At 42.7% G+C, this 26,712-nt stretch overlaps 1 protein-coding gene across 1 annotated transcript; it reads left to right on the top strand.

The window, feature by feature from the left end:
• The first annotated feature begins 1,754 nt into the window (after nucleotides 1-1,754).
• SPATS1 (spermatogenesis associated serine rich 1) lies at nucleotides 1,755-26,277 on the top strand. Its single transcript, XM_075863559.1, has 6 exons — nucleotides 1,755-1,789; nucleotides 1,873-1,988; nucleotides 7,592-7,756; nucleotides 17,703-17,820; nucleotides 24,239-24,301; nucleotides 26,103-26,277. Exons 1-6 carry the CDS (start codon nucleotides 1,755-1,757, stop codon nucleotides 26,239-26,241), a joined length of 636 nt encoding a protein of 211 aa, XP_075719674.1. The 3' UTR covers nucleotides 26,242-26,277.
• Nucleotides 26,278-26,712: the final 435 nt, after the last annotated feature.

Genomic DNA, 26,712 nt, shown 5'->3' with positions numbered 1-26,712 from the left:
CATTGGACTGCATAGGAGCCTTATCCGCAATACACTAGAGCACTTCTAATCAAGTCTATTTACAAAGGTTTTTCATTTAAAATTTTATATATACAAAGAAATTTTTTTGCAAAGATGCATATAGCATTTAACACACCTTGACCTAAGTGCACGTCATGGTGCGAAGGGGAATGTGCTGAGCGCAATCTCGTTGTTCCTGGCTGTTTAACCCTTCAAATGCTGCAGTCAATCACGACCACAGCATCTGAGGCGTTATAGAGAGGGGTCGCCCCAACTCCGACAGCTCATCAGTGGCCCCACAACGCGATTGAGGGATGCCGATGGTTGTCATGGCAGCCCAGGGTCCTAATGAAGACCCGCAGGACTGCCTTCGCTCTGCTACCGTTAATCCCTGCCTGTGGCTTAACAGAAGCTGGTAAAAATGACTATACACTGCAATACATTAGTACCAACGATCGCTGGTTCAATTCCCCTAGGGGGACAGTTAGATTGTGTGAAATAAAATTTTTTGTAGTGACATTTTTTTTTATTTAAAGTAAAAAACAAAAAAACATTTTCCTATTTTTCCTTTTAAACAATGTAAAAAATAAAAAAAATAAACAAAATTGGTATCACTGCATCCGTAAAAGTCTGAACTATTGCAATATAGCATTATTTAATGCGCACGGTGAATGCCATAAAAATAAAAAATAAAAAGCGCCAGAATCGCAGTTTTTTGCTCAACTTAGCGGTGATATTCTTTTAATAAAAAGTAATCAAAAAGTCGTATGTACCAAAAAATGGTCCCAATAAAAACCACAGCTCGTGAAGGAAAAAATAAGTCCTCACACTGCTCGATGAAAAAAAAAAAAAAATTATGGCTTTCCAAATATGGGAAAAAAAACAAATAGTTTTTTCTTTGTAAAAGGAGTAAAACTTTAAAAAACCTGTATAAATCTGGTATCGTTGTAATTGTATTGACCAGCAAAATAAAGTCAATTTGTTGTTTTTACCGCACGGTGAAAGACGTAAAGACGAAACCCAAAAGAAAATGGAGGAATCCCATTTTTTTCCATTTCCACCCCACTTAGAATTTTTTTTTTCATTTCCCCAGTACATTATATGGTACTTTAAATGGTGCTAATAAAAACTACAACTCCCGCAAAAAAAAAAAAAAAGCCTTCATTCCACTCCATTGACGGAAAAGTTATGGCTCATAGAAGACGGGGAGTGTAAAACGAAAATTAAAAGAAAAAATGGCTTGGACACTAAGGGGTTAAGCCTAGTAAAAACTTAGCATCAAGGTAATCTACGACACTTTGCTAAAAATGTGTTTAGTATATCAAGTCTTATGTGCAGAATGCATGAAGGGGGCGAGCAGAGCAGGAAGTCTGTTATGTATGGCTTTAGCCAATAGCTGCCAAGAAGGAAATTATGTCAGAAAAGGGGCGGCATCTCTTGTGCAGCCCAGCACATGTAGCCATTCAGCTATTTTCTGTGGTGTTTTGGACCTATAGTGTGCAGAGCAACTTGGAAACTTTCACTTTAATAGAGAGAGCGAAATGTACATAGTATGTGACTGATTAACCGGGACCCTGCAGTTCCGCATTACAGAGCCGGAAGCACCCCGTGTGTTTTCATTTTGTGTCACCATATGTTATAGAGTAATGTCAAAGATCTAATCAAGTCAATGGAAGCAATGCATCTAGGGGAGAATAACAACTTAAAAAGGCATCTGATGGCGCATGCCACAATTTTTACGTACTTCATCCGTCATGGCTGCAATGTTACGGCTCAATACATCTACTTGGTAATAGAGAGGCATAATATAATCTTGTGTATAAGGCCTTATATAGAATATAACACATCATACTTTTCTATGTTTCTCCACAGCTGCGATCTAGATTGTGTACGATGGCTGCCTTCTCCTCGATATTCAGAAGCTCCCCTGCCTCATATTACAGACGTAATATTTCCAGAGCGACTTGGACTTCAGAGATCGTATCCAAGTAAGCACAATAAGGGTCAGTTCACACGTTGCGTAAATACTGCGGATTTTCCGCAACGGAACTCTTTGAAAAAAAAAATGCTCAGAAAGCGACCTACAGTGTCTAATTTTATTCCGCAGCATGTCAATAATATTTGCATAAACGCTGCTTAATTGTTGCGTGTTCTCCCCATTGAATTCAAAGGGGTGTAAAACCCGCAACAACTAGCAGTTGTTGCGTTTTTTTGCAGTGGGTTTGCAGCGATTCTGCCGCAAAAAAAACGCAACTCAGAAAAAAAATAATCTTATGCTTACCCAGGAGTCTGTGTTTCTTCCTCTAGGCCGGCCTCCTGGGATGACGTTTCATTCCATGTGACTGCTGCAGCCAATCAGAGCTTGTAGCGGCGGTCACATGGGATGAAACGTCATCCCAAGAGGCCGGTCTGAATGACGTCAGAGGGCCGACCTCCTGGGATGACGCTTCATCCCATGTGACCGCCACTGCAGCCAATCACAGACTGCAGCGGTCTCTTGGGATGAAACGTCATCCCAGGAGGCCGGCCTGTAGCAGGCCGGCTAAGTGCTGCAGTTTTCAGCAGCGGACGTTGCGGGCAAAAAACTGCACCACAGTTTGGTGCGTTTTTTTGGCCGGAATTGCCTGCGGCGCACAGGGCAGATACGCTGCGTGCTCTTACACAGCGTATCCGCCCCGTGTGAACTCAGCCTTAAGATGTGCATCAGGGAACATCATCATTCCTTACTTATTACTTGACCACTGAAGCTGGTAGGGAAACATGGCATTTGACTTCATGGAGTTTAAATGTGTTAGATGAAGTAATATAGGAAACACTGATTTTACGGTTTCCGCAAATAAATGTTATTCTTTGTATGATGAAAAGTTGTACAATTTTCCAATAAGATTACTGGATTTCTCAGTTTTCAAAATCTCTGCTTGTTGTCATTCAATAGGAACCTTCATTGTTTACTACCAGCTGATAAAAATCTGTCCTGGTCATGTGATGGACACACAGGTGCACGACTTGTTACAAGACACAGTACTGATAACTATACTGTAACTATTATCAGCCCTGCACTTGTGTCCCTTGTCCCGTGACAGATTTCAAGAGACGTGACCCCAAAACAATTCCCAATGGTGGCTCCAAATTTATTATAGACTAGACCAGTACATGGTATAAAGAAGAGTACAATGAGTAGCATCAAATGAATTATTCTTCATATGCCAGCTTGATAAATGTAGTGCAATTTGTGCCAAATGAAATGACTGGCTCTCACTGAAAATGTTGTTCTTGGTGGCGCCAGGGCATTGTGGCCATATGTATCTTTCAAAATGATGGACTGGTGCATGGTCATGATGACATTATAAGGAATGGATAGATTTTGAGCTTATAATTAACCTTAACATTTGTATTTATACATTACTTTCTATCAAGACTTAACTAAGGCTGGTGGTGGCCCCTTGGCAAAAAAAAATTGGCAACTTCTTGTGTGGCCCTGTCAACTGTAGTTATCGGGAGTTATGAAGACCGTGATTCCCTTAGACTTCAAAAAGAGAGGGATGCTCATGTGAGTCCACCTTTCTACCTCTTCTGGATTGGATAGGATCGCTGAATGTCAATCAGGGAGGAATGGTGGTAGCCCCCTTGGTCCTTTGATGGTGAAAGCCTTAGGCTATGTTCACACGGGGTATTTTGCCGAGTTTTTTGACGCGGAAACCGCGTCGCAAAACTCGGCAAAAACGGCCAGAGAACGCCTCCCATTGATTTCAATGGGAGGCGTCGGCGTCTTTTTCCCGCGAGCAGTAAAACTGCCTCGCGGGAAAAAGAAGCGGCATACCCTATCTTCGGGCGCTTCCGCCTCTGACCTCCCATTGACTTCAATGGGAGGCAGGAGAAAGCGTATTTCTCGCTGTTTTATGCCCGCGGGCGAAAAATGGCGCGATAATCGCCGCAAAAATCGGCGTGCAGGGAGAGGAATATCTGCCTCAAAGTTCCAAACTGAATTTTGAGGCAGATATTCCTCCCCCAAAATACTCCGTGTGAACATAGCCTTAGGGCACATGACCAATGTGCCCTCCCTATAATCCATTCCTGCCCCCCCCCCATGTCTCTGTGTGAATAATAAATCTTCGTACAATGATAGTTAGGGTATGTTTAGTAGAGACAGAATATTTCATCCGAGACTATTGGGTTAATTCGCAGCTAAAGTGGAGCAAAACTTGCATGTGTTACATGTGAATTTTCTCAAAAATTTGCAGCAGTTTCCACCTATGCATAGTAAACAGTAAAATCTGCAGCTACAATCTGCAACATATTAGGCATGTTGAAGATTTTTAAAATCTACAGCATGCCCTCAAATCTGCAGCGGAAACTATCTGCTACATGTGAACGGCGTTTTCAAAACGTTATGCACTTGTATTGTACTTTGCAGAGTCTGCACTAAAATCTGCAACAAATCTATCATCAGAACAGGTCCTCAAGGGGGTTTTACACTGGGCAATTATCGGGCAAACAACCGTTCATAGAACACTTGTTCCTGATAATTCCCCTGTGTAAACAGGGCAGCGGTCGCAGATGAACGAACAAACGCTTGTTCATCGGCTGATTGTATCGTTTTAAAAAAGTTAAATATTATCGTTGTCGGCAGCACATCTCTCATGCCGACATGATAATAACGTATGGGGACGAGCGATCGAAGTTTCGAGCATTCGTCCCCTAACATAGCTACTTGTGACAGAAGCAAAAGAGCGCCGATCAACGAGCTATAACTTTTAAATTGTTCGTATACAGTGTTTATGTCCACCTGGACATTCTTAGTGGTAAAATCATTAAAAGTTATTTTTTAATAATATCAGTCAGCAGTTGGGAAATTGGCTTTCAGTGTACCTCGGTACACCTAGCTCCTTTTTGCCTCGTTGATATGCACTCGCTGCACCAGCCAAAATCGACCGGTGTACTAGGGCCTTAAGTCTTACTAGTACTAGTATTTCTAATAGGGCCTTTCACTGATGGTCTAACATAGTGACCGTTTCTCTTTAAATTCAGCCTTTGTGATTGTGAGCGCTCACATTAAAGTTGAGATAACATAAGTGTTGTGTCAAGCAATGCCTATAGTAAGACTGTAAAAACACATTGAAAAAGGCTAGGATAGATATCAGATTAGTGGGGGTTTGACTTCCGACACTCCCACCGATCATCTAATTAAAGGACCTGCTGTGCTCTAGCGTACGGTGCGGTCTCGTGATAATTTACGAGGCACAGTTACGTACATTTGTTAGTAGCTGTACCTGGTACTGCAAAGAGCTACAATACCAGGCACAGCCAGTACTGAATGTACGGAGCCTGGTAAACAATGAAGAGGCTGCAGATCTTGCTGGTGAGCCGTTTCCCCTTCATTTAGCTGATCGTTGGGGGTGTCGCACCCCTACTGAACTGATATTGAAGACCTATCAATATCGAAGTCCCAGAAAACACCTCTTTCAACTCTTACACAACAGGATCACTTTCCAATGACTTCTCTGGAGTACCACTATCTCGCCTCAGGCAGCGCCCTCCTACCTCTCTGAGGGGGTGGCGGCGCCACTGAAACCAGCCGTCGCCACCCTCTCCTGCAGTATAATTGTACCTGCGTCTATATGACTCTATTCAGCGCCTTTCACTGACGTAAGCGCCGCGACATCGCACCGCTTGCGTCGATGAATGGCAGGGAAAGGCAGCCTGCCAATCAGTGCCTTTCAATGACGCAACGTAGAAAGGCGCTGATTGGCCGGGCAGAATGACTTGCCCTGCAACACAGCACCTTTTGGCGATACAAGCGGCGCGATGACGTCATTGCACCGCTTGCATCATTGAATGACAGGGCAAGGCAGCCTGCCAATCAGCGCCTTTCAACGACGCAACGATGAAAGCCGCTGAGCCCCAGCAGACCTGCTTTGGAAGAAGACTGCATGGGAATGTGTTTAGGTGAGTATGTAAAGTTTTGTTTTTTTGCTAAAAGTGTGAGGGGCTATATGTGCAGCACTATCTACAGAGGGGTAGGTAGGGCTGTATGTCGGGGGCTATATGTGTAGCACTATCTACAGGGGGGGACGTGCTGTATATGGGGGGCTATATTGGCAGCGCTATCTACAGGCGGTAGGGCTGTATGTGAGCCGCTGTGGGGTCCTACACTTTTTCTCTTTATTCTTGTACATTTTGTGGCGACAATTATTGTTGCGAGCATTGGACCGTGGCTGCAGCTACACTTACTTGGATTGTTTCATGCCATTTCCAGAGTTGTGCCTGTCGCACAACTCCATAAGGTGAGAAAAACTATTGTTCCCTTCCTTTCTTCATTTCTCCTTGGATAATCTGCACCATGTGGCGCCGTGCTGTGTTTTTTCTCTTTTAGTCTTTGTGTGTGTATGGGACACAGTGTAAGGTACTATTATAATTAGAGGTGAAGTGTATTGTGCTATTATATTTAGGGGCATTGTGTGTGGCACCATAAGAATTGTATCTTCGTTTATAGGTGCAGAAATGTTTGAAAAAGTGAGAAGCTGAAGACATCTGAGCGGAAAACAGCTGAAATGGGCCCTGGACGAGAGAAGTCATCAAAGAGGTCTGAACCAAATGGAGAAGAAAACAAAAAAAGAACAACTAGAATCTGAGACGTCACCGGTGAGTCACTTAATGTTAATGTTTATTCTGCCTCTAATCAGTAATGTAGACACTGTATGATCTGCAGTGAGATGATAGGTGGTATGATTTTTTTTTGGAAGGCTGCTAGTGATGTAGAACATGCTGGGGGTGGGCGCGTAATTAAAATTTTAGCCTCAGGCAGTAAAAAAGCTAGAATTGGCCCTTACTATCACACAACCATTTTGGATTGCAGGAAATCTGCAGTCAGCTGTAACTTTTGTTGATTTGTGACACAGACGCAATGAGCTGACAAAAGTTGTGCTACAATAGTTGCCTAAACAGAACCGAGAACCGATGTCTGTACATCAGGAGCATTCTGTTCCATTTAAGGAGTTAGGGACTCACAAGTCTGGGGATCCTTGTCGTGGATTGCGAGCTTGCGTCCTTTTGGCCAAAATGATTACTAATACCCCAGGTATTTTTCATTACTACGTATATTCGCTTCTCTTGGACACAGCCTGGTCTTTGATGCTGGGAGAGCATGGTGTGTTGTTGTTTTTTGGCATAGCAAGCAGGGTAGCCCGCTCTATGAACTATCAAGGCGTCACAAATAGGCTTCTACCTGGCTATACACTTTGTGCCTCATGACGTACACACTATCCCTCCATGTTTCACACACTTGCACCCCATTATCCATTTATTTCTATTGAGGCACTTCACTCATTACTGCCCCCTATATTTCACTTATAGTATTACACTTGCACACACACTAATCATTTATTATTTCTTACTACACATCCCATGCACCACACACACCACTCCCCTCAAGACCAGTGGGAGTGGCTATTATTATTTAAAGCACCTGCTCACTCCTTCATCAGCGTTTCTGACCTGGCTGTGTCCATTTGTAAGTATGGCCTTTTTCGGTAATAGTTGCCTAAAGCCTAGAACAATGTATAATAAAGCCCATAACATCTATATTTTGTAGAAAGCAGCCTAGATGTCGGAGCTGAATGGAGTTTTTATCCCAACTATGGATGTCCCTGTACTTACCATGTTGGCAAGCGATGTATCATTGGTGGTGTCCACAGAAGCAGCCAGGTGGGAAAACATCTTCACACACTACCAACGAGCATTGGAATAAAGAAAAAAGGTAAGTCTATCTATCTCATATCTATCTATCTATCTATCTATCTATCTATCTATCTATCTATCTATCTATCTATCTATCTATCTATCATCTATCTATCTATCTATCTATCTATCTATCTATCTATCTATCTATCTATCTATCTATCTTTATCAGGAGCGTAACTAGAAAAGACAGGGCCCCATAGTAAACTCTTGACTGGGCCCCCCCAGGTGCCACAAGCAGCCCCCCTTATAGATAATGCCCCCTGTAGAATGTGCCACACAGCCCCCCTGTAGACAGTGTTATACAGCCCTCCCTATAGACAGTGTCACACCCCTCTTGTAGATAGCGCCAACCACCTCCCCCCTTAGATAGTGCCATACAGCCCCCCTGTAGATATCACCATAAAGCCCACCCTGTATATAGCGCTATACAGCTTCCACTGTATATAGTGCCACACAGCCCCCCACCCTTGTATATAGTGCCACACAGCCCCCCACCCTTGTATATAGTGCCACACAGCCCCCCTTAGTAGATAGTGCTACACACAGACCCCTGTAGATTGCGCCACACACAGCCCCTATAGATAGAGCCACAGCCCTCCCCTTGCCATACAGTCCTCCTAGTAGATAGTGCCACACAGTCCCCCCCCCTTAGTAGTGCCACACAGCCCCCTGTATATAGTGCCACACAGCTCCCCCACGTGTATAGTGCCACACAGCTCCCCATGTGTATAGTGACACCCAGCTCCCCCTTGTGTATAATGCCACCCAGCTCCCCCTTGTGTATAGTGCCACACCGCTCCCCCTTGTGTATAGTGCCACACAGCTCCCCCTTGTGTATAGTGCCACACAGCCCCCCCTTGTGTATAGTGCCATAAGGCAATGGCGCATCCGAGAAAGTTGTATCAGCCAGGGGGATGTCAATCAAAGATGGAAAGTTGGGTTTGGAGGCAGGACTATGTGACTCTTCAGGCTACCGGCACTGCCCCATGACCATTTAATGAGTAATTAGTATATAGTGTGTGCCGTTTTAAAAGTGGATTTTAAAGATTTTGCTGCAACTGAAAAAAACATATATTTGGAAATATTGTAAGGTCATGTATTCATGCCTGGTGGCGGTTCAAGGGGTTAAAACTACCAGACACGTTCCAATTAAATATACAATGAATTGAGAACAATTCCATCTGCCCTGCAATTTTGTTATTAGAAATATATTCTATATAATTACATCTCCAGAACCAAGCTCTGACATATACGGCTCCAGAACCAAGCTCAATAAATATATAGAGCACCAGAACCGAGCTCAGTACATAAATACTGCACCAGGACCAAGCTCAGTACATATATACAGTACCACAACCAAGCTCAGTACATAAATACAGCACTAGAACCAAGCTCATACATATATACATCCCCAGAACCAAGCTCAGTACATATATACAATACCAGAACCAACCTCAGTACATAAAAACAGCACTAGAACCAATCTCAGTACATATATATAATACCAGAAGAAAGATCAGTACATAAATACAGCACCAGAATCTTGCTCAGTACATATATACATCCCCAGAACAAAGCTCATACATATATACAGCACCAGAAAGAACAAAGCTCAGTACTTAAATACAGCATCAGAACCAAGCTCAATATATTTATACAGCCCCAGAACCAAGGTCAGTACATACTGTATATACAACACCAGAACAAATACCACTAAATTTAGTGCAACCCCTGCTGTATAGGTTTGTATGGCATAAAACTACAGCTCCCAGCATGGCCCGAACAATAGTAAGGATATGCTGGGAGATGCTGTTTCACACAAAAAAATCATGCCACTCATCATTTCGCTGCAGATCATACAGTGACTACATTTCTGATTAGAGGCAGAATAAATATTTAGATTAAGTGACTCACTGGTGACGTCTCAGATTCTAGTGCTTTTCTTCTTCCTCCGGTCCAGAACTCTAAAATGGATTTCTTCCGACCACGACCCATTTCTTCAGTTTTCCGCTCAGATGTCTTCACTTCTCACTTTTAAACATGTCTGCACCTATAAACGAAGATAAAACTCTCAACACCTCTAAATATAGTAAAGTTTCATACACTGCACCACTAAAATAGCGCCATACACAGTGTCCCTGATTATAATAGTACCATACACTGTGTTCCACACACACACACACACACACACACACACACCGTGCCCCCTGTAGATAGTGACCCCATAGTGTCCCACAGGTAACCCACCCCTGTATATAGTTTCCCACATAAATCCCACCCCTATAGATAGTGCCCTACAAATAGCACCCCTATAGATAGTGCTCTACAAATAGCCCACCCATGTATATAGTGTCCTACATATAGCTCCCCCTGTATATTGTGCCCCACATCCCCACATATATACCACCTGTATATAGTGCCCCACATCCCCACATATAGACCCCCCTGTAGATAGTGCCCCACATATAGACCCCCTGTATATAGTGGCCCACATCCCAACATATAGACCCCCCTGGAGATAATGGCCCAAATCCCCACATAAGGACCATCCTTTATATAGTGGCCCACATATGGACCCCCATGTATATAGTGGCCCACATCCCCACATATATAACCCCCTGTATATAGTGCCCCACATCCCCACATATAGACCCCCCTGTAGATAGTGCCCCACATCCCCACATATACACCGCATTCCAAATTATTATGCAAATGTTAGTTTTCGCTGATTTTCCTAAATAGTCAATGCAAATGACAGTCAGTATAATCTTCAAGCCATCAACCGTTGGAGTATAATGCAAATTTTATTGAACAAATCTCCTAATGACAGATTTTTTTTTAGAAGTAAAAAACTCAAAATGCACTGTTTCAAATTATTATGCACAACAGAGATCAAAACATTTTAGAGGTTGTAAAGAGAACTATAATGGTCATTTGTTGAATTTGCAGCATCAGGAGGTCATATTTACAGAAATCAAAAGCTCTTTCAATCCAAAAAAAAACGTAACAGGCCAAGTTACATGTTAACATAGGACCCCTTCTTTGATATCACCTTCACAATTCTTGCATCCATTGAATTTGTAAATATTTGGACAGTTTCTGCTTGAATATCTTTGCAGGATGTCAGAATAACCTCCCAGAGCTTCTGTTTTGATGTGAACTGCCTCCCACCCGTATAGATATTATGCTCCAAAGGTTCTCAATAGGGTTGAGGTCAGGGGAACATGGGGGCCACACCATAAGTTTCTCTCCTTTTATGCCCATAGCAGCCAATGACACAGAGGTATTCTTTGCAGCATGAGATGGTGCATTGTCATGCATGAAGATAATTTTGCTACGGAAGCCACGGTTCTTCTTTTTGTACAACGGAAGAAAGTGGTCAGTCATAAACTCTACGTACTTTGCAGAGGTCATTTTCACACCGTTAGGGACCCTAAAGGGGCCTACCAGCTCTCCCCATGATTCCAGCCCAAAACATGACTCCGCCACCTCCTTGCTGACGTCGCAGCCTTGTTGGGACATGTTGGCCATTCACCAACCATCCACTACTCCATCCATCTGGACCATCCAGGGTTGCACGGCACTCATCAGTAAATAACACGGTTTGAAAATTAGTCTTCATGTATTTCTGAGCCCACTGCAACAGTTTCTGCTTATGAGCATTGTTTAGGTTTGGCCGAATAATAGCTTTATGCACACTTGCAAACCTCTGGAGGATCCTACACCTTGAGGTTTGCGGGACTCCAGAGGCTCCAGCGGCTTCAAATACCTGTTTGCTGCTTTGCAATGGCATTTTAGCAGCTGCTCTCCTAATCCTATTAATTTGTCTGGCAGAAACCTTCCTCATTATGCCTTTATCTGAACGAACCCGTCTGTGCTCTGAATCAGCCACAAATCTTTTCACTGTACGATGATCACGCTTAAGTTTTATTGAAATATCCAATGTTTTCATAGCTTGTCCAAGGTATTGCACTATTTCACTCTTTTCGGCAGCAGAGAGATCCTTTTTCTTTCCCATATTGCTTGAAACCTGGGGCCTGCTTAATAATGTGGAACATCCTTCTTACGTAGTTTTCCTTTGATTGGACACACCTGGTAAACTAATTATCACAGGTGTCTGAGATTGATTATAATGATCCAAAGAGCCCTAAGACACAATACCATCCATGAGTTTAATTGAAAAACTAATAATTAAATGTTTATGACACTTAAATCCAATGTGCATAATAATTTGGAACACGGTGTATACCCTCTGTATATAGTGCCCCACATCCCCACATATATACCCGCTGTATATAGTGCCCCACATTTCCACATATAGACCCCTCTGTATATAGTGGCCCAAATCCCCACATATAGACCACCCTGTATATAGTGGCCCACATATGGACCCCCTGTATATAGTGTCCCACATCCCCACATATAAACCACCCTGTAGATAGTGCCCCACATCCCTACATATAGACCCCCCTGTATATAGTGGCCCACATCCCTACATATAGACTCCCCCTGTATATAATGCCCCACATCCCCACATATAGACCCCCCCTGTAGATAGTGCCATACATCCCCACATATAGATCCCCTGTATACAGTGGCCCACATCCCCACATATAGACGACCTCCCCTGTATATAGTGGCCCACATCCCTACATATAGACTCCCCCTGTATATAGTGCTTCTGAGCAGGTCTGCTAGAGCTGAACGACGCATCGTTCAAAGGCGCTGATTGGCAGGGCAGAATGACGTCATCGCACTGCTAGCATCGTTCAAAGGTGCTGTTTGGCGGGGTAAGTTATTTTGCCCCGCCAATCAGCGTCATTGCAAGGCGCTGAATAATCCGGCACATGCCCGGCCATTCAGCGCTAATGCATGTATTTGTACCTGCGTGCTATAGATGCAGGTACAATTACTGCAAGAGGGGGTGACTGTTGCTAGTACTGGGGCCACCTCCGGTGCTAGTGACGCACCCAAGCATGAGGGGACCCGTGTCGCCCGGCCCATACATGTTAGAGGCTCGGTGGCTCGGTGGACCCCACAGGTGTTTCATAGATTTTATTAGAATTGGGCAGTGAAAATAAAAAAAATCCTTTTTCTTCAATAATACATAGTTTTAGCTGAAAATGTTTCATATTCTCAACAAATAAATGAAAAAAAGCACCACAACACTTGTAAAGCAACTTCTCCTGTGTACGGCAATACCACATATGTGGCCATAAACTGCTGTTTGGGCACAGAGTAGGGCTCAGAAGGGAAGGAGCGCCATTTGGCTTTTGGAGTACAGATTTTGCTGGATTGGTTTCTGGGCGCTATGTCACATTTGCAAAGTCCCTGTGGGACCAAAACAGTGGAAACCCCCCAGAAGTGACCCCATTTTGGAAACTACACCCCTCAAGCTATTCACCTAGGGGTGTAGTGAACATATTAACCCCACAGGTGATTGGCAGAAATTGGTGTGCACTCGATGTTGCAGAGTGAAAATGGTTTTTCAATAGATATGCCAATATGTGGCGCCCAGCTTGTGCCACTGGAGACACACACCCCAAAAATTGTTAAAAGGGTTCTCCCGGGTATGCCGATGCCATATATGTGGAAGTAAACTGCTGTTTGGGCACACTGTAGGGTTCAGAAGGGAGGTAGCGCCATTTGGCTTTTGGAGTGTGGATTTTGCTTGTAGTAGTCTTGTTTTGAGTCTTACTGGTGTTTCCGTTTATAATGTGGGGGTACATGTAAGGCGGGTGGAGTATATAAGGAGCATAGTCAGGTGGTATAGTGGGGTAAAAAAAAAACAATAAAATAATCCATAGATGTGTGTTACGCTGTGACACAATCCTTTCTGCACAAGCCGGTGTCGGACTAATAAATGGTCCTTACTTATTCCCCTTTTGGTCCACACTCGGGATCTTTGCAGTTTGAGGAATTTTGCTGGGAAGTGTTGTCCTGGTATAATACGGGCACCCTTCCAGCAGATATGTTTGAGCCCTCCCCTTCCTGGTTCCCTAATTTTAGGGGCCTTAATAATTCGCCACTTGAAACAGAAGAAACGTTCCCCTCGGGCTGCACAACTGCATATTTTTATTTCCTGGCTTATTGGTGCCTTGGCTAATTTTATTTTTTCATAGATGTAGTGGTATGAGGGTTGTTTTTTTTTTGTGGGACGAGCTGTAGTTTTTATTGGTACCATTTTGGGGTACATGCGACTTTTTGATCACTTGTTATCCTTTTTTTTTTGGGAGACAAGGTGACCAAAAAACAGCAATTCTTGCATATTTTTTTAGTTCTTTTTATACAGCGTTCACCACGCGTTATAAATTACATGTTACCTTTATTCTGCGGGTCAGTCCGATTCCGGTAATACCTAATTTATAGCACTTTTTTATGTTTTACAACTTTTTGCACAATAAAATAACTTTTGTAAAGAGAATGGATTTTTTCTGTCGCCAAGTTGTGAGAGCCATAACGGTTTTAAATTTTTCGTCGACGGAGCTGTATGAATGCTTGTTTTTAGCGAGACGAGTTATAGTTTTTATAGGTACCATTTTTAGGTACATGCGATTTTTTGATCACTTTTTATTTCAATTTTTGGAAGACAAAGTGACCAAAAAATAGCAATTGTGTCAGTATTTTTTAGTTATTTTTTTTACGGCGTTCACTGTGCGGAATAAATAACATAATATTTTTATAGTTAAGGTCGTTACGGTCGCAGCGATACCAAATATGTATGGCTTTATTATTTTTTTCAATAATAAATGACTTGATAAGGGAAAAAGGGCGATTGTGTTTTGTGTTATTATTTGAAACTTTTATTGTATTTTTTACAACTTTTATTTTTTTTACTTTTTTTTACACTTTTTTTACACTTTTCTTTAGTCCCACTAGGGGACTTGAAGGTCCAACTGTTTGTTTGATGTTCTAATACATTGCACTACCTATGTAGTGCAATGTATTAGAACTGTCAGTTGTTCACTGACAGCAAGCCGATCAGGCTCCGCCTCCGGACGGGGCCTAATCAGCTAACGTAATGGCAGATAGGAAGCCATTGTTAGGCATCCTGTTGCCATAGTAACAGTCGCCAGCCTTGCCATCGTATGGCAGGGCTGCCGATTGCATACAAACCACTTTGATGCAGCGATTGCATTGAATCGCTGCATTGAAGGGGTTAATGGCAGGAATAGCTCCGGTTCCTGCCGATAGATCGGGGTGTCCGCTGTAGCATACAGCGAACACCCACTGCTGATGACGCCGGCTCAGCTTCTGAGCCGGAATCTGAGCCGGCGCAATCTTGCCGATGGTACCGGAAGGCTCCTGGGCCCCGCCGACGACGGGGCATAGGAGGATTCCGTTACTGGCAGACCGGGAGGTAAGTATTAGCCCTCCGATCGCCTTTGCATCCACCGGCAACCCAGCGATCACGTTGCTGGGGTGCCGGTGGCTATAAACTCCTCACATGCTGCGATCTCTATTGAACGCAGCATGTGAGGGGTTAATCGGTCGGATCGGATGCTAGCTCCGGTCCTGGCCGATACCTCAGGGTGCCAGCTGTAACATACAGCTGTCACCCGGCGGTGATGTCGCTGGCTCAGCTCCTGAGCCAGCTCCATCTCTTTCACGTACAGTTACGTGGAATAGCGGGAAAACACAAGCTCCCATGACGTAACTGTACGTGAAATGGCGGGAAGGGGTTAAGTAATCCACTAGATACATGACTACTAGAATAAGGTGTCATATTCTCTGCATTAATGTAATGTTCGCTGCATGCAGTTGCATAAATTATTCAAAAGAGGGAGCCTGTGCTTAACAGTTTGTAAATCATGACCTTACTTTTAAGAGGCTATTTCACTAGAAAATCAGATTACCTTTCTTCAAGACTCCTTGCGCTCTTCTTCCAGTATTGAATATGTCACGCTCCTTTTTATAACTGAACAATTGAATGAGGCAGCAAAAAATATAGGAAAACAGCAACACACAAATAAACACCTTCGCCCTCAAAATAATGCAAAGAATAGGATTACCCTACAGCGGAGAAGTCAACAAGTCAGCTTTTTAAATCGTACATAATAAGATGAGGCATAAAAATAAATGAACAGGCAACTGCCCTTGTGTGGAACGACCTTGTCCGAGGCTGTAGCTCCTGGGCCCCAATGTAAAACCGGTAACAGGGCACCCACCTACTACGTGACAGTTATAATACTGATGTCTTCTTTTGTGGCCCCTTCAGGCTCCAGGGTCCGGGTATGACTGCTACCTCTGCTACCCTTATAAATACGTCCCTTGTGCAATACAAATGAAGCGGCCAACATAAGGCTAAATGACCCCATATACCCCAGATGGTCTCCTATACAGGGCATTAACCCCCTATATTACCCTCATTCCTTCAAAACCCCTTTGAAGCTTACGCACTTACATTAACGTAGATGAAAAAGTGTGAGCACATGAAATTTCCAACAAATCCACAATAAAATTTGCATCCAATTCTGCATGTAACAGATTTTGCTACGGATTTGAAAAATGTGAAAATATGAAAATGTGAAAAATTTCGACCATGTGTGAACAGATTATAGATCTGTATAGCACAGACCCATAATACTGCACCCATAGTCTGCTATGGACCTATACTGTACCTCTATGTGCCTTTAAATTTTACATGAAGGCAGAAGTTTAAAAAAAATATATTTAAAAAAAAGTGCCATGCAGCATCGTATGCTGTATGAAGGAGGTGTTCTCCCCTAGAGTCATTGGAATATTGTGGTACATGCAGTGGCATAATTTCACTTTTGCCAGCTGCATGAGATCTAACCAGAGATGCACTATACGTGTAATACCCTCCTGCTACCACCAGGATTAATCACAACTATTTCAATAATTTCTTGCCATCAAATACCCTTTTCTTGCTTTGCTGCCATAGCAAACATGAACCTCTATGAAGACCTGCAAAGTACTACTGCTGTAACCTCTGGGGGACTTTTTCTAATGGCTCGATCCTCGTTCTTCCTTCTTCTTGCCTTCGCCCCTTTCACTCCTTTCTTCAATCTCCCTTGTTAGTGTAACTAAACGTTTGACAAACTTCTGACATGTCATAGTGACATGTCAGAAGTTTTGATTTGTGGGGGTCCGAGCACTGAGACTCCCACCAATCGCTCAAACGAAGCAGCAGAAGTCCTCGTGTGAACGCTCAGCCACTTTGTGTTTGTTCGTCTTTTTCAGGAAATCAATGTAGCAGTGTTCGGGCTCAATAGAAAGTCTATGATCCCGTACTCCGATACATCGCTTTCCAGCAAAATCCAAACCGAAACGAAGCAGCTGAGCGCTCACAGGAGCACTTCTGCCTCTTCGTTTGATCGATTGGTCGGGGTCTCAGTGCTCGGACCCCCACAAATCAAAACTGCTGACATGTCACTATGATTCTTTCTCTACCTTGTTCCTACTATCTCCCATGTCCTCCTTAAAAATCTCTTCATTATTCAATTAACCCCTCTATTTCCTCCAAGATTTAACGCCAAACCATTCCTTTACGGGACTGTCCCACGAATTAGACCCCAGATGGGTTGATCTGGGCGGGGTTTAAAATATCCCAAAATTTTATAGACTATTTTTGGGGGATATCCAACCATATTCAGGCCACCAACTCCTCGTGGCTCACAATAACGCTTATACAATCTTTTTATGTAGTGACATGTGTCTCCCCTCCCCCACTACATAACTACTGTAGATAAATTTGCTGTTCAGGAAATCCCTTTGCTTTCTGTAATACAAATAATGATATTGTTCTTCATTTATCAAAACTGTTTAACAGGTCTTGTTGACCATAGCAACAAATCAAGGCTCAGCTTTAATTTCTTAGGCTGTTCTGAAAAATTAGGAGTCGTAATGTGATTGATTGCTATGATCATCAAGACAAGTTTTTCACATTATTTTGAAAATGCACATTTAAAAAAGCTTTTCTTTATGACATTGTTCTCTAGTTTTTGATCCTCGAAATGGAATCCCTGAGGCTCATCCAGGTGATAAACCTTTCCGAACAGTAGAATACAGTTCCGGTTTTCACAAACTTGGCTCTACAATGCCGGTGGTAAATTTTAGGTGCGTGCTCATCATTTACACAATGTAGCCAACAATTTTGTAGTCTGAAAATGTAATTCTAATGCTCATTTCCGACTGCCTTAATACAGATGCCGAGTATTTTACTGAACCCTTCGTAGATCACTATTTTACCACAGTCCTATGTTCTAATCTTATTTGTATGGTCTGATCTAACTTTAATTCAATAGAACTGGGACAGGAGCTTCAGCTAATGCGGCTGTAATAGAACCCTTTAATGCAGCAACCTATTCCCCTCACCCGAACCAAGTGTGTATGTGTATCAGAGAAGTTGGTCGGAACAGCTAACAACAGAACAGCTGTTGGAAGTGTAAGGGCAGTTTTAGGCTAGGTTTACGCATAATGATCCTATAAAGGTCTAATGGTAAATAATTGTACTATCAGGAGGGGACACACCATACGTGCATGCTATTGTGAGTAATATCCTGGAGGGCCATGAAGCATGTGCTTTATGAATAGCACCCCTCCCTCATGCAGGAGGAGGGTGCAGGAGCAGGAAGACACAGGCACAATGCCCATAGAAGTCTATAGGAAGGAGGATGAGGAGAAGGGAGTAGAGAGAGACACAGATGCTGCTGCCCATAGAAGTCTATGTAAAGAGGGAGCAGGAAGAGGGAGCAGAATGAGAAACACAAATGCTGCCATAGAAGTCTATGGAGAAGGGGGGACGAGCAGGAGGAGGGAGCAGGACATCACAGACATGCTGCTAATAGAAGTCTATGGAGAGGGAGAAGCAGGAGAAAAGAGCAGAAAGAGAGATGAGACAAAGAAACCCTGCTCATAGCAGTCTAAGGAGTGGGGAGGTGGAGCTTGGGGAAGGTAACAGGAGCATAGACAGAGGAGACACAGACGCTGCTGGTAAATGTTACATGTCACCCCACTGCTGGATTCTCAGCTACACTGCTCATTACTGCTGTATAATTACCCCTATGAGGCTGCTGCTTCTAGTAAAAGTTACATCTCACCCCAGTGCTGAATTTCCAGCTACATTGCTCATTACTGCTGTATAATCTCCTCCATGCTGCGGCATCTTCTATATATGTGATAGATAGACATAGGAGAGCAGGAATCTCCTTGTCTCTATGTGTGCAGTGTATAGAAGACATGATAGCAGTTAGGCTCCACCCACTAGCTCAGGGAAAACTTAGAATTAGAGATACAGTCTGCCAAGGGGAAAACTGCCACAAGCCATACAAATGTAGAAAATAAAAAAAAGAGGGAGAAAAGGATACAGCGCTCCTCTAAGGTATTATCGTTTTACCCCACTTAGTTATAGTACATCCTGAGATATTTGAAACTCACCTGGTCAGGTTGTGCAAGTGTCGGCACCAGTGGCGTAACTACCGCTATAGCAGCCGTAGCGGCTGCTACGGGGCCCGTGGCATGAGGGGGCCCGTGTCGCCTGCCGGCACGGGCCCCCACCATGGCCGGAGGCTCCGCTAGCAGCCACTACGGCTGCTACAAAGCGACTCCACTGAACACTACGGCAGAGCAGGGAGGTATCTTCCCGCTCTGCCATTAAACAAAAGACATCCACAGGATAGGGGATACATGTGTGATCCCTGGCAGCGATAGGGAGAACGGGGGACTGAAAGTCCCCTGAAGTTCTCCATCTCAAACCTCGGACTTCCAGGGTCTGTGTCGGCAGCTCCGTAGAAATGAATGGAGAACCGGTCGCGCTTGTGGGCATGCGTGACCAGTGCTCCTTTAATTTTTATTGAGCTGCGCAGACGCCGGAAGTCAGAGGTTAGTCATGGAGAACTTCAGGGGACTTTCGGTCCCCCGTCCCCCCTATCGCTGCCAGCGATCACACATGTATCCCCTATCCTGTGGATAGGGGATACATGTCTTTTGTAGGACACACTGTAGGTTGCATTTTTTTGGGAGGGGGGACGCTGTATGGTGTTCCCTACAGGGGGGGGGCTTTACGGCGTTCCCTACAGGGGGGGCTTTACAGCGTAACCTACGGGGGGCTGTATGGCGTTCCCTACAGGGGGGGCTGTATGGCGTTCTCTACAGGGGGGCTGTATGGCGTTCTCTACAGGGGGGGCTGTATGGCGTTAGCGCCATACAGCCCCCTCTGTAGATAACACCATACAGCCCCCCTGTAGATAACGCCATACAGCCCCCTCTGTAGATAACACCATACAGCCCCCCTGTAGAGAACGCCATACAGTCCTCCTGTAGAGAACGCCATACAGCCCCCCCTCTGTAGATAACGCCATACAGCCCCCTCTGTAGATAACGCCATACAGCCCCTTCTGTAGATAACGCCATACAGCCCCCTCTGTAGATAACGCCATACAGCCCCCCCTGTAGGGAACGCCATACAGCCCCCCCTGTAGGGAACGCCATACAGCCCCCTCTGTAGGGAACGCCATACAGCCCCCCCCTGTAGGGAACGCCATACAGCCCCCCTGTAGGGAACGCTATACAGCCCCCTCTGTAGATAACGCTATACAGCCCCCTCTGTAGATAACGTTATACAGCCCCCTCTGTAGATAACACCATACAGCCCCCCTGTAGAGAACGCCATACAGGCCCCTCTGTAGATAACGCCAGTTTGACAGGTCGTCTGCACAGTACGTCGGCAAACCCATTCAAATGAATGGGCAGATGTTTGCCGACGTATTGTAGCCCTATTTTCAGATTTAAAATGAGGCATAATACGCCTCGTTTACGTCTGAAAATAGGTCGTGTGAACCCAACCTTAGGCCTCACTCACACGAGCATGCGCAAAAACCACTTAACAGCTCAGTGGGGCAGCAGCATATGATGCGCGGCTACATGCTTTTCGCGCAGCTGCCATCATTATGACACTCCATTTGGATGTTTGTAAACAGAAAAGCATGTGGTGCTTTTCTGTTTTCATTCATCCTTTTGACAGCTGTTGCGCGAATCACGCTTGTCCCACGGAAGTGCTTCCGTGCGACATGCATGGTTTTCACACACCTATTGACTTCAATGGGTGCGTGATTCGCGCAATACGCCCAAAGAACGGACATGTCATGACTTTTTTTCAGCGGACTCACGCTGAGTAAAAATCACGGACATTTCTGCACGGCCCCATAGACTAATATAGGTCCGTGCAACTCGCGTGCAAATCACGCGCGTTGCACGGACGTTTTTCCCGTTCGTCTGAATAAAGCCTTACAGTGCAGGAGTTTTATAACCCTAAGTATTTGGCAAGAATCCAAATAAACAGGTATTTGCATACAAGTATCTTCCGCATTATGTTGCACTTTTCTGTTTAAGTTAAAAAGATTGTCATCAAGTAGTAACTGAAGCAATAGTAAAAACAATTTTTATTATTATCATCATCATCAGCATTAGTAATAATATGTTATTATTATTATTATTATTATTATTATTATTATTACTATCATTATTACTACTATTGTTTTACTACTATTATTATTAGTGGTTATTAATATTGTAACAATAATAACAATCGATTGTAGTCTCGTAGTAGAGGTGGCAATAAAATTATTATTATTATTATGGTTATTAATTAATTAATTAATTAATATGATGATTATTATATTTTTTTTAATATAAAGTTTGGTACAATGTATATAGTAATAAAAAAAACAGTACAAACAAATCAAACCGTTCTGCGCATGTGTCAATTACAGCAAATAGAACAAATAATCACAGTGAGAATTAAAAGCGAGAGCAGGAAAGAAGAATATGTCTAGCATGATGAGAAAAGTCTTATAGGGGTTGTCCACTACTGAACAACTGATGACCTATCCACCGCATAGGTCACCAGTATATCATAGGTGCGGGTCTGACACCGCACCGTTAAGCCACTCCAGCTGCCTCCGAGCATCGGATGTTATGGACCATTATGCAAAGTACGGAGCCGGAAGTAGTTGGCTTCGTACATAGCATAGAGGCCGTGCTGCTGAACCTGCTTCTGTCATGTACAGCCGCTGCTCGGAGGCAGCTGGAGCGGCTTAACGGTGTGTGGTCCAAGTGTCGGAGCCCCACAGATCATCCACCGCATAGGTCATCAGTTGTCCTGTAGTCGACAACCCCTTTAAGCAGGACGGACCATGTTTGACCCACATGTACCAGGGTTTGCCCTTAACCAAATCACTTCGACCAGAAGAGAGTCCAGCTCTCGGGTATTCGGGAGAAAAGAAAGTTAATGGAGATTTGCACCATGCACTCCAGATTTTCGAAAAAAAATTGGGGCACCCTCTATTTTTATTTAACACCTTTTCAAGTGGAATTGCCCTATAAACCAATTTCATTATTATTATTATTTTTAATGTAGTAGTAAAACAAAGATAATTATTATCATTCTCAGTAGTAAAATTATGATGATTATCACTAGTAGAAGTGGCAGCATCAGCATAATAAAAATAATAATTTCACTACTGATGCTGATAATTATACTTTTGCTACTAATGATAATGCTAAGAATACTAATCATCGCCGTCATAATTTTACTATTACAATTAAAATGAATCATAATAGCCATAATAATTTTAGTGCCACCAATGATACTACTATTAACCCCTTAATGACCGCCGATACGCCTTTTCAAGGCGGCCTCTAATGGCCTTTATTCTGATGCAATAGCCTTTTCACGGCGCTGCATCAGAATAAATAAACAGAGCAGGGAGCCGTTAAATATCCCTGCTCTCAGCTACCAGAGGTAGCGGAGGGCTGGGGGCATCCCTGCACGAACGGGTAAGATCGATATTAGTATCGATCTTACCCGTTTAACCCCTCAGATGCGGCGCTCAATAGCCTCTCATCCCACTGACACCCGGTGATAAGATCGCCGAGTGTCTGTGTCTACCATGGCAGCCGGGGGCCTAATTAAGGCCCCCAGGTCTGCCTGTAGTGAATGCCTGCTAGATCATGCCAGAGGCTTGGCCTAGCAGATTAATACTATGATTGATTGATTGATTGATTGATTGATTGATTGATTGTTATTATTATTATTATTATTATTATTATTATTATACTAATAATAATAATAGTTTTTGCCACTAATTCTTCAACTACAACAACTGATGGTTGTTACTGTAATTATTCGTAGTAGTAGTAGTAGTGGTAAAACTATTATTATTAGAATAATATAATAATAATAATAATAATAATAATAATAATAATAATAATTAATACTACTACCAATAACAATCAATTGTAGTATTAGAAGTGGTGGCAGTAAAGTATTAATATGGTTATTATTATTTTTAACCCCTTCCCTCCGGTTTTGCTTTTTCATTTTCGCTTTTCATCTACATCTTCGTTGCAACTTTTTTTATTTTTCCATCGATATAGCCGTATGGGGACATCATCATCATCATCATCATCATCATCATCTTTATTATGTTGTTTTAGTTCATACCATCGCATATTGAGGGTTCCAAAATAATCTACTTAATCACACGGGGGAATTTGTTCAGGGTCAATCCAGAAAAAATAAATTGCTGAAATATAAATGCTTCTTGTAGCATGTTAAGGCCCTCCTCACATCGCAGTTATGAACCACGTTTATTGTGTACATCGGGAAAGCTCCTGATCTAAATAATAAACGTGTCCATAGGGCTCCATTAGCCCAACATAAGTAAAAATAGTGCTGTGTTGGCCCCTGTCAGGCTGGTATTTATTTCAGTTACTTATATAGCACCAACATATTACACAGTGCTGTACAGAGGTCCTCTTTTACTGTCCCCACCGGGGTTCACAATCTAAATTCCCTATTGGTATGTTTTCAGGGTGTGGGAGGAAACCCACACAAACACAGGGAGAACATACAAACTCCATGCAGATGTTGTCCTTGGTTAGATTTGAACCCAGGAACCAGTGCTGCCAGGCACCAGTGCTAACCACTGAGCCAGTATGTTTTATTTAACATGGTAAGCTATGGTGACAGGTGCCACAGTTTGACATCCGTCACTAGTATACATTAAACGTATACATTGGGAAGCTCCCCAGTGACTTAACTGTACATATATAGACAGTTATGCTGCTGGAGGATCCTGCACAGCCGCTTTGTTCATTGACTTCGGACACTGTGGAAGCACCTGACATCACTGTCCGTATATGGACAAGAACATCGGGAGCATGTCAAGGGCCAGAGTCTACGAGCAAAGCTTCAAGAATAGCTCTGCCCGAAAACTCCGACCCTGGGGAAGCTCCTAACCTCACTATCAATTTATAAGTTTTGGCCTCCCGTTGGACGTATACCGTACGTTGGGAGTGCTCACGACGTATACCTCCGACGGATGGCCAAAACGCGTTGTGAAGAGGGTCTAAGAAAGCCTTCCCTGAAGAGAAATAACAGAGCCAGGAAAACAAACTTCAGAACATAAAATAAATAATAATAACAATAAATCCCTATCCTATAGTTTATATTACAATATGTATTTTGTTGCAGGGAATCCTACAAGGTTAAAGCTGATACATTCATTCCCCTTCAAAAATTACCCAAGAAATCAGGGTAAGTATAAAGACACTTTGTAGCTACACATTGTCACCAGTTAAGGTCCTTTTACATGAAAAAAAAAAAAATTGTCCATTTGTAAGTATGGCCTTTTTCTGTGTTTTTGTATATATGTCCCCTTGTTTTTATCTGCTTTGAAGGTCCTTTTACATGTCCCAATATGGGCCGTGAAAATGAACGCTGATCGACAAGACAGCTCGGCACTCATTTGCTCCTTTCACAAGGAGCTATGATAGGTAATATATGGGAACGCACTATCGGAACTACGGTCATTCGTTCCCATGCGTTTGCATCATGTGAGCAGCACATCTCTCTATATACACAGGGAGATGTGCTGCCAACAAGTGACCATATTTACGGCCGCATAAAAGATCAGATCAGCTAATGAACGACCGTTTCCCCGTTCATCAGGTGATCATTGCCCTGTTTATACAGGGCAATAATCGGGAGCGAACGTTCATATGAACGCTTGTTTACCCGATCATTAGCCCATGTAAATGGGCCTTTAGTTAGGAATTTTAAAATGGCTGAACTTATACTGTACCACCATGAGTTTTACAAAATGAACAACTCGGTCTTGATAGATAGACAGATAGATAGATAGATAGATAGATAGATAGATAGATAGATAGATAGATAGATAGATAGATAGATAGATAGATAGATAGATAGATAGATAGATAGATAGATAGATAGATATGAGATAGATAGATAGATAGATAGATAGATAGATAGATAGATAGATAGATAGATAGATAGATAGATAGATAGATAGATAGATAGATAGATAGATAGATAGATAGTCATACAATAAGAGGCAATAGTGAAAAAAATTGCCTTTTTATTAGCCCTTGTGCGACATTTCGGCTCTTTACATGGAGCCTTTTTTTTTTTTTTAAAAACGCCCAGTTGGGCTTTTACAAAAAATTTGCATAAATATAAAAACCTAATCTGCTTACATTTTGGTCCAGAGGGGAAAAAAATTTCTTCCCCCAAATATGGCAATAAATCTCTGGATCAAGACCCATCTCCAGTAATCTACTGCCCATAATCAACATATTATTCATTCCATAGTATTAATACTCTTACACTAAATAATTCCCGTCTTTGCTTATGGCAAAACCTTCTTTCTGAACATAGTGGATACCCCTTTGTTATACATTATTGCAAAGCTAGGTATAGTCAGGACAATTTTCACACTCATGACATTCGCAATTAATACCTGATTTATGGAAAAAAATAACAATATACCGGCATACTTTATATATTTTCTATTTTCCGAAAGTAGACACCTAATACCATCCACCACTATACACTCATGGGCACCTCCATGCAATTTTGCATCCTAGCATAACATTTTTTTTTTTTTTAAAAAGCATAAAAATCGTGCTTGTGGCTAAAAGACTGATCTAATAAGAACCTGAGATGCACAACACCTCCTATAAATAAAAAGTCAAGACGTGCAGAGTTCATGCATGTCACTTATGCCTATGTCTACATGTACATATCTATACAAAAACATCAAAAATATCTGCAAACCAAATTCTAGTAAATTTTTGACAAATTATCTAATAAAACACAGGAGGTGATTAGATATGCAACTGCTGTTCTTCTAAACCCTGTAGTCGAAAAAAAAAAAAATAATAAATAAATGCAACAATCACAGAGCATATATCCCTGAAGCCCATTAATGTAAAAATTTGTAACTGGACTCCCCTTCAGAGATCTAAGCCACCAGGTCCTATTAAAGTGACACCAGCTTTATTATTGCATATTCTCTTCTACCTGTTGTCCACAGTGTCCCATACAAGGTCAAGATCCACATGCAAAACCTAGAAGAAGACAAGAGAGATGTGGAAGAGCTCAATACGTGGAAACCAGCCCAGCGCTTCTTTCTCTTTCAATTACCTGGAAATGGACAAAGAGTAAAAATGTAATTAAAAAAAATACAAAAAATTTACAGCAATGAGCAAGATCTTCTAGTCTTCCATTATTTCTACTTCCCATCAAGCAAATTACATCAAAGCTCAAACTTTCCATTTTTAATTTTGTGATCTTTCCTGAGCTTAGTTGTGACATGACTGTGTGCATCTGTCAGCTTTGTAGGGCGAAAGAATCACTTAAGTGGGTGGGGTCTGACTCACTTTTGGTGTCATGGGAAATAAAGGATGATGGTGATAACTAGAGATGAGCGAACCGGGACAACCGAGCCCGGTTTCGGTCCGAACATCCGGAAAAGTTCGGTTCGCAGCGAATCCGAACTTCACCGGGTTCGGCCGAACCCGTTTTGACCGAAACCGGTTAAAAATATTATACAAATAGGCAGCCACTTATCTCTATCAATCACTGATAGAGAAAAGAGGCTGCTGATTAAAAATAAAATAAAAAGCATTTCATACGTACCCGGT

Source organism: Rhinoderma darwinii, chromosome 4, assembly GCF_050947455.1.
Source record: "Rhinoderma darwinii isolate aRhiDar2 chromosome 4, aRhiDar2.hap1, whole genome shotgun sequence".
Taxonomy (NCBI): Eukaryota; Metazoa; Chordata; class Amphibia; order Anura; family Rhinodermatidae; genus Rhinoderma; species Rhinoderma darwinii.
The sequence above is the reverse complement of the archived record's forward strand: the minus strand, read 5'-3'. Positions and strand labels throughout refer to the sequence as shown.

Excerpts from the sequence above, each read along its gene's own strand:
- SPATS1 (XM_075863559.1), top strand. The coding sequence starts at position 1,755 with ATGGCTGCAATGTTACGGCTCAATACATCTACTTG. Across the intron at positions 1,790-1,872 it reads CGGCTCAATACATCTACTTG|CTGCGATCTAGATTGTGTAC; the intron begins GTAATAGAGAGG and ends GTTTCTCCACAG. Across the intron at positions 7,757-17,702 it reads CATTGGAATAAAGAAAAAAG|TTTTTGATCCTCGAAATGGA; the intron begins GTAAGTCTATCT and ends ATTGTTCTCTAG.